Source organism: Mesoplodon densirostris, chromosome 4, assembly GCF_025265405.1.
Source record: "Mesoplodon densirostris isolate mMesDen1 chromosome 4, mMesDen1 primary haplotype, whole genome shotgun sequence".
In the NCBI taxonomy this organism is placed as follows: domain Eukaryota; kingdom Metazoa; phylum Chordata; class Mammalia; order Artiodactyla; family Ziphiidae; genus Mesoplodon; species Mesoplodon densirostris.
The window spans coordinates 130,835,068-130,850,067 of record NC_082664.1 but is presented as its reverse complement, the minus strand read 5'-3'; the positions used below and the strand labels follow the sequence as shown (position 1 = coordinate 130,850,067).

Genomic DNA, 15,000 nt, shown 5'->3' with positions numbered 1-15,000 from the left:
AAGTAGCTCTCTTTTGGACTATTTTAACAGTTTATGGGCTGTATTGATTTATTACATAATTATGTGATATACAGCCAGCAGCGAGGTTGGGGAGCAAATGCAGATAAATATAGATGGGGGAAGAGATACAGCTGACTCGGCCAGAGTGAAAGTAGAGCTCATGAGAGAAGAGTCTCTGGGCTGATTTCAACCTTCCATGGATCTCAGAGTGTGAGAACTTTGACTAGTCTGCCGTCTTAGTAAAACAGGAGGTCTGTTATTATTGCACTCTGAAAAAATGATATGCACAAGGCTGGCAGAGGGTTTGGAGGCTGCCCTTTTAAGGTGGGAATGTTTAAGGCGGCAGTGCAAGGGACTTTGCTTGGTCAGAGCTTGCTTAATTAGGAGAAAAATTCCCAATCAGGTTTGACCATCTGACCCATTTTCTCAGAGAAAGCTGACAGATTTCACTTGTGTGTCTGCTGCAGATGCTTAGGAGCCTTCCATACTTGGGTTTGGGAATCAAAAACACAACCGAGCTGGAACTGCTGAACCACCGGCTGGCAGGCAGTGATGGGAGGCTGCCAGCTCCTTTCAGCACCCTGCTGACATTGTGCACGTTGTCGATTTACTGGGGAAGAACACACCCCACACATGCACGCACACCCACACACTCACTTCTTATTTGAAAATACCTTACACTAAACTCCCCCCAGATCGCCTCTTGTAACACCAGGGGTCACACCTCTGGTGCAAGCTTCTGGAAGTTGTTTCTGTACCTACTGAAGAGTGGGAGGTTCAATGCCTACCAAAGAATGGGAGGGTTAGTTTGCAGAGTTTGAGTTGAGGGCAGCTTGTGGACACACAGAACTTTATCGCCATAAGTACCCAACATATTCCAGCCTGGCCACTGGATGCTGCCATCTGGTGTTCTAGTAGCAGTCATCGTTGTGAGTGGGCTTGGCATGGGGCCCTCTTTGGGTGTTTTTGATAACCTTTGCAAGGTCTCCTTTGTTGATGGCATAGGAGCTGCTGTCCATAGGCTCACAGCAGTGGCCCCCTCGGGATGCTTCCTGGTTATCATTTTAAGTGTGTCCCTGGGGGAGCCTGAAACAGCCCTGTGTTCATGTGCATCTGCTCTTGGACTGGAGGTCAGAGGCTCCCTGCTCCCATCCAGTCCTGTGACCTCAGCTAAGTCACTTGACCTCTCTGTGACTCAGCTTCCTCTTTTGTGGCATTGATGCCTTCCATTCTTCTCTCAGCCAGACCTTTTTTCCCTGAAGTTGCTTAACAGTAGTCATAACATCTAAGGGGCTGCTGCCTAGATGTTTCTTAGGTTCCTTCCTGTGGACTGATGTGGGGGTCTCTTGATTAGGCCAGAGTGTTCTGGTGGTGCTCAAACCTAGATCCCTGTCATTCCAGAAAATATACTCAGAATTTTTGTCTGCAGATGTAGTTTGCAGGTTGAAGAGCTATCATGATTCAAGGCATAATGTAGCCAGAACCTGGACCTGACCCACCCCCTTTTTTGGCTGGAGTATTGAAAGCAAATCCAAGACGGCATACCATTTCGCCTATCAGTACTTCAGTATGTTCTTCTGACAATGAAAAATTTTTTTAAATAATTAAAACCCCGCCTAACTGCAAATCCACCCTAATACCAAACAAAATTAACAGCAATTCTTTATTCACATCTAATACCCAGTCTGTGTTAAATTCTCCCCTGCATTGTATTAAAAATGTCATTTTATACTTTGTTAATATCAGGATCCAAACAAGGCCTCTAGTGGTTGGTGTTTTTCTTTTTTAAAAAACAGCTTTATTGAAATGGAGTTTGCATACCATACAATTGGCCCATTTAAAATTATATTTCAGCGTTTTTTAGTGTATTCACAAGATTGTGCAGCCATTACCACAATCTAATTTTAGAACATTTGTTTTCCTCCTACAATAAGCCCTGTGTCCATTAACAGTCATTCCCCAGGTTCCCCTCGCCCTTCCTCAGCCTTTGCAACCTCTAGTCCTATCTGTCTCTATAGATTTGACTATTCTGGATGCTTCATATAAATAGAATCATACAATTTGTGGTCCTTTGCGATGGGCTGCTTTCACTTAGCACAGTGTTTCCATATTGTTGCATGGATCATACTTAATGCCTTTTTATTGCCAAATAAATTTACATTGTATGGCTAAACTACCCACTCATCAGTTGATGGACATTTGAGTTGTTTCCACCGTTTGCCTATTATGAATAATACTACTATGAACATTCACGTACAAATGTTTATGTGGACATATGTTTTTACTTCTCCTAGATATATGCCTAGGGGTAGAATTGCTGTTTAATCTTTTGAGGAACTACCAAATTGTTTTCCACAACAGCTGCGCCATTTTACATTCCCACTAGCAGTGTGTGAAGGTTCCAAATTCTCTATAACCTCACCAACACTCCTTACTGTCTGTCTTTTTTACTGTAGTGTCCTACTGGGTATGCACTGGTACGATATTGTGGTTTTTCTTTGTGTTTTCCTGATGGCTGCTGGTGTTAAGAATATTTTCACGTGTTTTTGACCATTTTTATCTCTTCTTTGGGGAAGTGTCTATTCAAGATCCTATGACCATTTTTAATTGTTTTTAAAAAAATCATTAGTTGTAAGAGGTTTTATATATTCCAGATACAAGTCCTTATCAGATATATAATTTGCACATATTTTCTCCCATTCTGTGGGTTGTGTCTTCACTTTTTTAATGATTTGTTTTTCAGTTTAATGTTTAAAATTTTGATGTAGTCCAGTTTATTTTTTTTCATTTGCTGCATATGCTTTTAGTATTGTATTTTAAAAGTCTTTGCCTAACCCAAGGTCATAAAAATTTACTCCTTTACTTTCTTCTAAGAGTTAGAGATTTAATTTAGTTCTTACATTTAGGTCAGTGATCCATTTGGAGTTAATTTTTATGTGCCATGTGAGATAGGAGGTCTAACTTCATTGTTTTGCATGTGGTTATACAATTGTCTCATCACTGTTTGTTAAAAAGACTGTTCTTTTCCCACTGAAGTGTCTTGGCACGCTTGTTGAAAATCAGTTGTCTGTAAAGGTAAGGGTTAATTTCTGGATTCTCAATTCTGTTCTGTTGACCTATATGTCTGTTTTTATGTCAGTACCATACTCTCTTTGTTACTGTAGCTTTGTAATAAATATGTTTCTTAAAACTCTGTTAATCTGTGTGTCATCTTTTTCACCTCTACCAGCAAGCCATTTATTTGTGAAAAACCTGGGTTATTTTTAGAATATTTACAATGATGGGATTTGGCTCATTGCATCCTGGTAGTGTCACTTGCCATGTTCCTCTCTCTCTCTCTTTTTTTAAAACTATTAGCTTTTTAAACTATTAGGGTTTTTTTTCTTTTTTTTGTAACCTTAGATTTATATTTAGATTCTTAATGAAATTCATATTCAGTTATATATTTACTTATTTTTTTCTCTATTGCCAAGAATACTTCCTAGGTGGTACTGTATACTTCCTGTTTTATCCGTCAGAAGGCATATGCTGTGTGGTTATCCCACTCTCATTTAAAATTGATCATTGGGTTTGGATCAGACTGATCCTTCTGTTATAAAGTCCCCCATTAACTTGTTACTTATTGGTTTTAGCAGCCACTCATGCTTGTTTTGATCTATTGACTATTTCATTAAGAGTTGTAAAATGATGATTTTGGAATTCTATTATTCCTTCTGCATTTATTAGCTTTGTTTCTTTTCCTTTATCAATTTTCGGTATGAGCTGGTGCCCTAGCAACCTCTGAAGGTGATCAATGATTATTTCAAAGAATCTTTATTGAATTTACGTACCTGTGTTTTGACCAATTGCAGTCTTCATTCTTTCTGATGCTCAAATTGCCCCTCACATGAAATTAATTATATGATGTCTGGGGTTTGCTTCAAATAATCCATGAGAGGGCATGTGGGTAAGGGAGTAGGTGAGTCATGAATGGCCATGAGTTATTATTGTTGAAGTTGGTCAGTGAGCACATTGTTCTGCCCTCTCTTCTTTTGTATGAGGTTTTAAAAATCACCCCATGTTTGGCCATTGGTTATCCCTTGATGTCAGTCCAATGTCATTTTGATAACTTCCTTGATCCTCAGGCACAAGAAGCCCCAGGAACATTTTATACATCTCCTGTCCCAAAGCTAGAATCAGTCATTTCTCCAAGGATCCTGGATTCCTCTTAGTGGGAAATGGTGTTGGAAGACCACCTGGCTGACGCACTGGGGGTGCTCATTGCCACCCGGTTGTCCTTGCCCTTAGCCTCTGCAGTGGACACAAGTAGAAAGTTTTTTCAGAAAAAGAAAAATGAATCAGACATTCAGCTCAATATTTGCATTCAGATGAAAGATTGCAGGGTTTTCATTTAACTTCTTTTGCTTTATTTATTTCATGCTACAAATCTTGATTTCTAACAACTAACATAATTACTTATTTACTTTATCCTAATTATATATAATATCTACCTACTTAGATAATGTAATATACTAATTTTATAGTGTGTATGTTTGTGTATATATTTAGGGGGAAGAGTAGATATTAGTTTTGAAATAATTAACAAGTCTGCTATGGTCCATTTTATCTTTAAGATATATCTCACTGGGGATGGGTATTGTCAAAAGACTGTTTTTCAAAGTTAGGCTGTTGGTTCCATACACTGTTAGGTTCATTTGTTTCAATTTGCTTTAGATTTTTAGGTGTTGTGTTTTACCCGTTTGTGATTTCATTTGGTTCTAAAGTGAAGACTATAGTACAAGGAAAATTAAGAAGTTTAATTTCCATTCTTGTTCCCTTGTCCCTGTTTTTTCCTTCTTTCCATTAAGAATCATTTTTATTAGTACTAGATTTATCCTTCTAATGTTTTTAAAAATACATATTAACAGTACAAAATGGAGGATATTTTCCTCCCTTTATCACGAAGGTTAGCATACTGTACACTCTTGGGTGCTTTACTTTGTCATTTTACAGTATATCCTGGACAGTCTTTCTTCTTGAATATGTTAGTTTGACCCTTTTTATCGGACTGGTTTTATATTTGCATCTTATTTAAGAGCATTGTGGGATATGGCTGTCTGTTATTAATTTTACCATAAAATACTGAGAGTTAGGGACTTAACTGTGAGTTTTATGAAAAGTTTCTTTTCTTTCCTCCTCATTATAGAGTATGATAAATGCCTTACCTTTTTTTTATTCTCTCTCTCTCAGTCTAAAGGAATTCCTGCCCAAAGAATACATCAAGCAGAGAGGAGCTGAAAAGAGAATATTTCAGGTACTGGAAATGTTCAGAACTTTATTATTCTCCTCACTTTATTATTCTCCTCACTTTATTATTCTCCTCACTTTATTATTCTCCTCATGCATCCACAAAGCCTATTGTCATTTATTAGTCCAAGAGGGGCCTCTGCACATGATAGTTTCATACCCCATGCATGTTCTCTGCTTATATAATAAATGATTTGTGACTCCGGAGTAAAGAAGCTGACAGTTCTACTTTGGGCAGATTTATTATCTTAATCCATACCTTCTTGCTAAAGGTTCCTTAGCCCTTCTGAGAAAAATGTGCATACATTTAATTTCAGAGACGTTATCTTGGAAGCATTGAAACAAGGCAATTTGCCATTAAAATGCACTGAGGAAGACACTTCAAGAAGCTTTTTTTAATCCTGAGATTTGTTTTTTGAACCTCAGAATTTGGGAACTGGTGTCTTTTTAAAATCTAGGTTTATTCTAAAATTCAGAAAGTTATCTATTCTAGGCAACCAGTAAAAAAAAAGCCCTGTCATCAACTTTGCCAGGAAACAATCACTCTAGTGAATCCAGAATACCAAAGTGTTTTTGGCAATGAATGTAAATATAAATTGGAAGAGATAAATTTCATGTGTATAAAAACATTTTTTAAAAGCCAGTATTGTTTGCACACACTGAGATGTCCAGGCATTTATATATCCTGCTCTTTGGAAAACTTTATCTTTTGCCTGGATGTTAGAATCCAGGACAAGAACATTTTTCTAGTTCTCCTTTGACGTGTTGGTCCTGAACCTTTTGGAACGTGGAGCCCTTTGAAAATTAGGTTACAATTATGGACCCTGTTCTTGCCATGCTGCATGTGCATGAATTGTTGCATATAACTGTGAAATCTATAGGGAATTTGGGTTCACATTCCAGTTAAGAAACTGTGCATTAGCACTTTCTGTGTGCTCTGACCCTCGGTCAGCAGGGACATGCATCCACAAAGGCATAGACACCATGTGGAACAACACCTCTCACAAAGTCCACCTGTTGTCAGAGCTGCAGTAACTGGTCCTTGCCTCTGTCACATTTGTAGGAGCACAAGAACTGTGGAGAGATGAACGAAATAGAAGCCAAGGTCAAGTACGTCAAACTCGCCCGGTCTCTTCGGACGTACGGCGTGTCCTTCTTCCTGGTGAAGGTGAGTTGGGCGTGATGGAGGGGGCGTTTGCCTCTGCCACCTCTTTTGTTAAAGGGTTTGTTGTTAACCGTGATTGTCATCTCTAGACCCCTAGCATTTGCACATGGAGCATCTGGGCAGTGGTGACCTGAGTTGAGCTGAGGGACAGACATGAGGTGTAAGAGTTGTGAGGCTGGTGAGTGAGCTTGGCTGCCTGCAGGCCTCAGGACAGCTGTGCCTTGGCTCTGCTCTCAGTCACTGCTATAAAGTCCCTGAAGGAGTGCCTTTACTTTCACTTGCTAGCACTTTCCCCTGAGAATGTTCCACTTAAGATCTTCCAGAGTGCAGTGGACTAAGTGAAGGTTGTTGACCACTGCAGGCCAAATTAAATTCATGTGGTACTGAATTTGTATCCTTTTAGATGGGTCTTGGGATTTTCTGTGGCCTTCAGATCTGTTTTCATAGGAATTGCTGGACTTCCTACTAGAGGGACAGAGGTGGGTCTTTGAAATTCAACCTGTGAGCAAGCAGAGGGTGTGTACTTGAATTCACTAGGAAGCCCTCCCAGTAGCTTCCTTCCCCGTTTTCATATCCTGGCCTCACGTACTCTCTTGTAGTCATCCCTCTGATAGGTTTCATTATTTCCACTTGCTTTGCTGTGACTCTGGGTCTCCTGTCTCTTGCTCTTCACCCTGGAGAAAGCTCTACCATGTGATGAACTTTCTTGTGCTGCTTAAGGCCCAGGGGAGTGTTACCAGCTGTGTTGCAGCTGCTTCTAGGGACTGAAGTTGGAAGGTCAGTGACAGGGTGGTTTAAGGAGGTGTCTACTCCCACAGCTAAAAAGTACTGGAAAAGAAAGAAGTTCTGCTATCTACTAGAATGTTTGAGGATATGGATGCTTTTCTTGACTCCAGTCTTCATTGGAGGAAGCTGCTTCATTTGGGGCAAAGAGAAATAAAGATATTATATGGAAAAAAGGTGTATGTTTAATGCTGATTAGTTATTTCAGCCAAACAGCTCTCAGCTTTATACCAGAAAATGCTGGGGCCCTTGCAAATAAAGAAAGCATAAGTGAATCACTTTGTTTTTAAGAAAAATAATTTAGAAATTGAATTTTTCATTTTAGTGTGTTTTAAACTACCAAGCAGTTTTTGAATGGTGCTGATGGTGATATTCTAGGTAATGACTAGGTAATTTCCCAATATTAATAATGACAGTAATAACAGCAAACAATTATATGTCAGGCGTGTCTTATTCAAATCTGTCAGCATCCCAATGGCAGAATTACTGCTATTATCTTCTTTTTATAAATGAGAATGAAGGCCAGAAAGATCAATGACTTAGCTGGGACCATAAGCCTAGTAACTGTAGGAGGTAGGACTTGAATTCAGGTCTCTCTGACTTAAAAGCCTGTGCTCCCAGGCAGTGGGCTATGCTGACTTACCTAGGGTGTTTGAGCACATTTGATACGTGCTCCCCTGCTTTCATTATTCTATCCCTCCCACACCCCAACCATGAGTATGTGGTGAGATCTGCTTGTTTTAGAAGAAAAGTCTGCTTTTCATTTATTTATTATTTTTTTAATTTATTTATTTATTTTTGGCTGTGTTGTGTCTTCGTTGTTGTGCACAGGCTTTCTCTAGTTGCAGCGAGCGGGGGCTACTCTTTGTTGCGGTGCGCGGGCTTCTCATTGCAGTGGCTTCTCTTGTTGCAGAGCATGGGCTCTAGGCGCGCAGGCTTCAGTAGTTGTGGCATATGGGCTTGGTAGTTGTGGCATGTGGGCTCAGTAGTTGTGGCTCGCTGGCTCTAGAGTGTGGGCTCTAGAGCGCAGGCTCACTAGTTGCAGTGCACGGGCTTAGTTGCTCCGTGGCATGTGGGATCTTCCCTGACCAGGGCTTGAACCCGTGTCCCCTGCATTGGCAGACGGATTCTTAACCATTGCGCCACCAGGAAGTCCCGGCTTTTCATTTATTATTCTGATGGGTTCTAATACCTCACAAAGATTAAGTCTTTTTCAGCATCTCCAATGATACTGGCATCATTTTCCATGGCTGTGTGGGTTTGAGTTTTTCTCTAGTCCTTCCTATATGAAATTTATCTCTCAAATTCATATTGTTTTCTATTAATACCATCAGACTTCATACAGAGTCAGTTTCAGTGTTGTGCCTAAAGGTCAGTAAATTTAGGAAAATACATAGCACACAGGCAGTCTGCATGTGATTAAAAAGAGACATTGATTAGCAAGTTCCAGAAAAGAGAAATTTGTTCTCCAAATATAATTTAGGGCCTGGGAAGAATCTGTCCATGGCTAGTAGGATAATTAGAGGTAAAACACAGATCTTATGGTTATTGCAAGGTCTTGCAGGTTTGGTCAAATGAAAACTCTTCTTTTACAGAAGTATTTAAGGCAAAGTAAGAAAGTAATGCAAATTTCCTTCCTTCTTCCTTTCCTCCCTTCCTTTCTTCCTTTTCATTTTTTAAAAATTACATCTCTTTGAAGGAAGGCCAGGGTCAGGAGGTAGGCAGCACTGACAGCTTTCATATACACGTGAGACATTCACAGTTTGTTTTTCATCACTTTTAGTTTTTGTCACTCTAAAAGTGAGTACACTGCTCATTTCAATGTTTTGCTCAATGGTCTTATTTAGTGTACATTTTATTTTTAAGTTGATTTTGATAGAGTTTACTTGATCATAGTTTGCCCTATTTTAAAAGTAAATTCAGGAATAGTGCAATATTATGAATGAATATATCTAATAAATCAGATCAGCAGGTCAAATGAGGTGACATCGTATGCACTGAACTAGAAAAGAAATATAGAAAAAAGTCTCATTCACAATAGCATCAAAAACAGTAAAATACTTAGGAATAAGTTAAGCCAAGGAAGTGAAAGATGTATATGATGAAAACAGTAAAACACTGATGAAAGAAATTGAAGAAGTAAATGAACAGATATCCTGTGTTCTTGGATTGGAAGAATTAAAATTATTAAAATGTCTATACTATTCAAAGCCATCTATAGATTCAATGAAACTGGTCCTCTATCTTACATCATTCACAACAATTCACTCAAAATGGATTAAGGACTTACGTGTAAGCCATAAAACTGTAAAAATCCTAGAAGAAAACATAGGTGGTAAACTCCTTGACAGGGTTCTAGGCAATGATTCTTTGGATATAACGTCAAAAGCACAAGCAACGGGCGGAAGAGTAAGACGCGGAGATCACCTTCCTCCCCACAGATACACCAGAAATACAGCTACACGTGGAACAACTCCTACAGAACACTTACTGAACGCTGGCAGAAGACCCCAGACCTCCCAAAAGGCAAGAAACTCCCCACATACCTGGGTAGGGCAAAGCAGAGAGATTCCCGCACAGAGGAGCGGTGCCGAGCGGCACTCACCAGCCCAAGAGGCTTGTCTGCTCCCCCGCCGGGGCGGGCGGCGCTGGAGCTGAGGCTCGGGCTTCGGTCAGAGCGCAGGGAGAGGACTGGGGCTGGCGGCGAGAACTCAGTCTGAAGGGGGCTAATGTGCCACAGCTAGCCGGGAGGGAGTCCGGGAAAACTCTGGAGCTGCCAAAGAGGCAGGAGACTTTTTCTTCCCTCTTGGTTTCCTGGTGCACGAGGAGAGGGGATTAAGAGCGCCGCGTAAAGGAGCTCCAGAGACGGGCGCGAGTCGCGGCTGAAAGCGCGGAGCCCAGAGACGGGCGTGGGACGCTGGGGCTGCTGCTGCCGCCGCCAAGAAGCCTGTGTGCGAGCGCAGGTCACTGTCCACACCGCCCTTCCGGGAGCCTGTGCAGCCTGCCACTGCCGGGGTCCCGGGATCCAGGGGCGGCTTCCCTGGGAGAACGCACGGCGCGCCTCGTGCTGGTGCAACGTCACGCCGAACTCTGCCGCTGCAGGCTCGCCCCGCACTCCGTGCCCCTCCCTCCCGCCAGGCCTGAGTGAGCCAGAGTCCCCGAAGAGGCTGCTCCTTTAACCCTGTCCTGTCTGAGCGAAGAACAGACGCCCTCCGGCGACCTACACGCAGAGGCGGGGCCAAATCCAAAGCTGAGACCCAGGAGCTGTGAGAACAAAGAAGAGAAAGGGAAACCTCTCCCAGCAGCCTCAGAAGCAGCGGATTAAAGCTCCACAATCAACTTCATGTACCCTGCATCTGTGGAATACATGAATAGACAACAAATCATCCCAAATTGAGGAGCCAGGAGTCAGTGCTGTGCCTCTGAGGTGGGAGAGCGAACTTCAGGACACTGGTCCACAAGAGACCTCCCAGCTCCACATAATATCAAACGGCGAAAATCTTCCAGAGATCTCCATCTCAACACCAGCACCCAGCTTCACTCAACGACCAGCAAGCTACAGTGCTGGACACCCTATGCCAAACAACTAGCAAGACAGGAACACAACGCCACCCATTAGCAGAGAGGCTGCCTCAAATCATAAAAAGTCCGCAAACACCCCAAAACACACCACCAGACGTGGACCTGCCCACCAGAAAGACAAGATCCAGCCTCATCCACCAGAACACAGGCAGTAGTCCCCTCCACCAAGAAGCCTACACAACCCACTAAACCAACCTTAGCCACTGGGGACAGACACCAAAAACAACGGGAACTACGAACCTGCAGCCTGCAAAAAGGAGACCCCAAACACAGTAACATAAGCAAAATGAGAAGACAGAAAAACACACAGCAGGAGAAGGAGCAAGATAAAAACCCACCAGACCTAACAAATGAAGAGGTAATAGGCAGTCTATCTGAAAAAGAATTCAGAATAATGATGGTAAAGATGATCCAAAATCTTGGAAATAGAATAGACAAAATGCAAGAAACAGTTAACAAGGACCTAGAAGAACTAAAGACGAATCAAGCATCGATTAAAAACACAATACATGAAATAAAAAATACTCTAGATGGGATCAATAGCAGAATAACTGAGGCAGAAGAACGGATAAGTGAGGTGGAAGATAAAATAGTGGAAATAACTGCTGCACAGCAAAATAAAGAAAAAAGAATGAAAAGAACAGAGGACAGTCTCAGAGACCTCTGGGACAACATTAAACGCACCAACATTCGAATTATAGGGGTTCCAGAAGAAGAGAAAAAGAAAGGGACTGAGAAAATATTTGAAGAGATTATAGTTGAAAACTTCCCTAATATGGGAAAGGAAATAGTTAATCAAGTCCAGGAGGCACAGAGAGTCCCATACAGAATAAATCCAAGGAGAAATACACCAAGACACATATTAATCAAACTGTCAAAAATTAAACACAAAGAAATCATATTAAAAGCAGCAAGGCAAAAACAACAAATAACACACAAGGGAATCCCCATCAGGATAACAGCTGATCTCTCAGCAGAAACTCTACAAGCCAGAAGGGAGTGGCAGGACATACTTAAAGTGATGAAGGAGAAAAACCTGCAACCAAGATTACTCTACCCAGCAAAGATCTCATTCAGATTTGATGGAGAAATTAAAACCTTTACAGACAAGCAAAAGCTGAGAGAGTTCAGCACCACCAAACCAGCTTTACAACAAATGCTAAAGGAACTTCTCTAGGCAAGAAACACAACAGAAGGAAAAGAACTACAATAACGAACCCAAAACAATTAAGAAAATGGGAATAGGAACAAACATATCAATAATTACCTTAAATGTAAATGGACTAAATGCTCCCACCAAAAGACACAGAATGGCGGAATGGATACAAAAACAAGACCCATATATATGCTGTCTACAAGAGACCCACTTCAGACCTAGAGACACATACAGACTGAAAGTAAGGGGATGGAAAAAGATATTCCATGCAAATGGAAACCAAAAGAAAGCTGGAGTAGCAATTCTCATATCAGACAAAATAGACTTTAAAATAAAGACTACTAGAAGAGACAAAGAAGGACACTACATAATGATCAAGGGATCAATCCAAGAAGAAGATATAACAATTGTAAATATTTATGCACCAAACATAGGAGCACCTCAATACATAAGGGAAATATTAACAGCCATAAAAGGAGAAATCGACAGTAACACAATCATAGTAGGGGACTTTAACACCCCACTTTCACCAATGGACAGGTCATCCAAAATGAAAATAAATAAGGAAACACAAGCTTTAAATGATACATTAAACAAGATGGACTTAATTGATATTTATAGGACATTCCATCCAAAAACAACAGAATACACATTTTTCTCAAGTGCTCATGGAACATTCTCCAGGATAGATCATATCTTGGGTCACAAATCAAGCCTTGGTAAATTTAAGAAAATTGAAATTGTATCAAGTATCTTTTCCGACCACAATGCTATGAGACTAGATATCAATTACAGGAAAAGAGCTGTAAAACATACAAACACATGGAGGCTAAACAATACACTACTTAATAACGAAGTGATCACTGAAGAAATCAAAGAGGAAATTAAAAAATACCTAGAAACAAATGACAATGGAGACACGACGACCCAAAACCTATGGGATGCAGCAAAAGCAGTTCTAAGAGGGAAGTTTATGGCAATACAATCCCACCTTAAGAAACAGGAAATATCTCGAATAAACAACCTAACCTTGCACCTAAAGCAATTAGAGAAAGAAGAACAAAAACATCCCAAAGTTAGCAGAAGGAAAGAAATCATAAAAATCAGATCAGAAATAAATGAAAAAGAAATGAAGGAAACGATAGCAAAGATCAATAAAACTAAAAGCTGGTTCTTTGAGAAGATAAACAAAATTGATAAACCATTAGCCAGACTCATCAAGAAAAAAAGGGAGAAGACTCAAATCAATAGAATTAGAAATGAAAAAGGAGAAGTAACAACTGACACTGCAGAAATACAAAAGATCATGAGAGATTACTATAAGCAACTCTATGCCAATAAAATGGACAACCTGGAAGAAATGGACAAATTCTTAGAAATGCACAACCTGCCAAGACTGAATCAGGAAGAAATAGAAAATATGAACAGACCAATCACAAGCACTGAAATTGAAACTGTGATTAAAAATCTTCCAACAAACAAAAGCCCAGGACCAGATGGCTTCACAGGCGAATTCTATCAAGCATTTAGAGAAGAGCTAACACCTATCCTTCTCAAACTCTTCCAAAATATAGCAGAGGGAGGAACACTCCCAAACTCATTCTACGAGGCCACCATCACCTTGATACCAAAACCAGACAAGGATGTCACAAAGAAAGAAAACTACAGGCCAATATCACTGATGAACATAGATGCAAAAATCCTCAACAAAATACTAGCAAACAGAATCCAACAGCACATTAAAAGGATCATACACCATGATCAAGTGGGGTTTATTCCAGGAATGCAAGGATTCTTCAATATACGCAAATCAATCAATGTGATACACCATATTAACAAACTGAAGGAGAAAAACCATATGATCATCTCAATAGATGCAGAGAAAGCTTTTGACAAAATTCAACACCCATTTATGATAAAAACCCTGCAGAAAGTAGGCATAGAGGGAACTTTCCTCAACATAATAAAGGCCATATATGACAAACCCACAGCCAGCATCGTCCTCAATGGTGAAAAACTGAAACCATTTCCACTAAGATCAGGAACAAGACAAGGTTGCCCACTCTCACCACTCTTATTCAACATAGTTTTGGAAGTTTTAGCCACAGCAATCAGAGAAGAAAAGGAAATAAAAGGAATCCAAATGGGAAAAGAAGAAGTAAAGCTGTCACTGTTTGCAGATGACATGATACTATACATAGAGAATCCTAAAGATGCTACCAGAAAACTACTAGAGCTAATCAATGAATTTGGTAAAGTTGCAGGATACAAAATTAATGCACAGAAATCTCTGGCATTCCTATACACTAATGATGAAAAATCTGAAAGTGAAATCAAGGAAACACTCCCATTTACCATTGCAACAAAAAGAATAAAATATCTAGGAATAAACCTACCTAAGGAGACAAAAGACCTGTATGCAGAAAATTATAAGACACTGATGAAAGAAATTAAAGATGATACAAATAGATGGAGAGATGTACCATGTTCTTGGATTGGAAGAATCAACATTGTGAAAATGACTATACTACCCAAAGCAATCTACAGATTCAATGCAATCCCTATCAAACTACCAATGGCATTTTTCACAGAACTAGAACAAAAAATTTCACAATTTGTATGGAAACACAAAAGACCCCGAATAGCCAAAGCAATCTTGAGAACGAAAAACGGAGCTGGAGGAATCAGGCTCCCTGACTTCAGACTATACTATAAAGCTACAGTAATCAAGACAGTATGGTACTGGCACAAAAACAGAAAGATAGATCAATGGAACAGGATAGAAAGCCCAGAGATAAACCCACGGACATATGGTTACCTTATCTTTGATAAAGGAGGCAGGAATGTACAGTGGAGAAAGGACAGTCTCTTCAATAAGTGGTGCTGGGAAAACTGGACAGGGACATGTAAAAGTATGAGATTAGATCACTCCCTAACACCATACACAAAAATTAGCTCAAAATGGATCAAAGACCTAAATGTAAGGCCAGACACTATCAAACTCCTAGAGGAAAACATAGGCAGAACA

General features: G+C 40.2%; 1 protein-coding gene across 5 annotated transcripts in view; it reads left to right on the top strand.

The window, feature by feature from the left end:
* The window catches only part of TLN2 (talin 2), a 457,102-nt gene that overhangs the window by 266,189 nt on the left and 175,913 nt on the right, over positions 1-15,000 (top strand). For all 5 annotated transcript variants that reach the window (XM_060097246.1, XM_060097247.1, XM_060097243.1 and 2 more), the window contains 2 exons: positions 5,230-5,293; positions 6,350-6,454. In XM_060097246.1, coding sequence (XP_059953229.1) covers positions 5,230-5,293; positions 6,350-6,454 — 169 coding nt within the window. The remainder of the gene's footprint in view (positions 1-5,229; positions 5,294-6,349; positions 6,455-15,000) is intronic.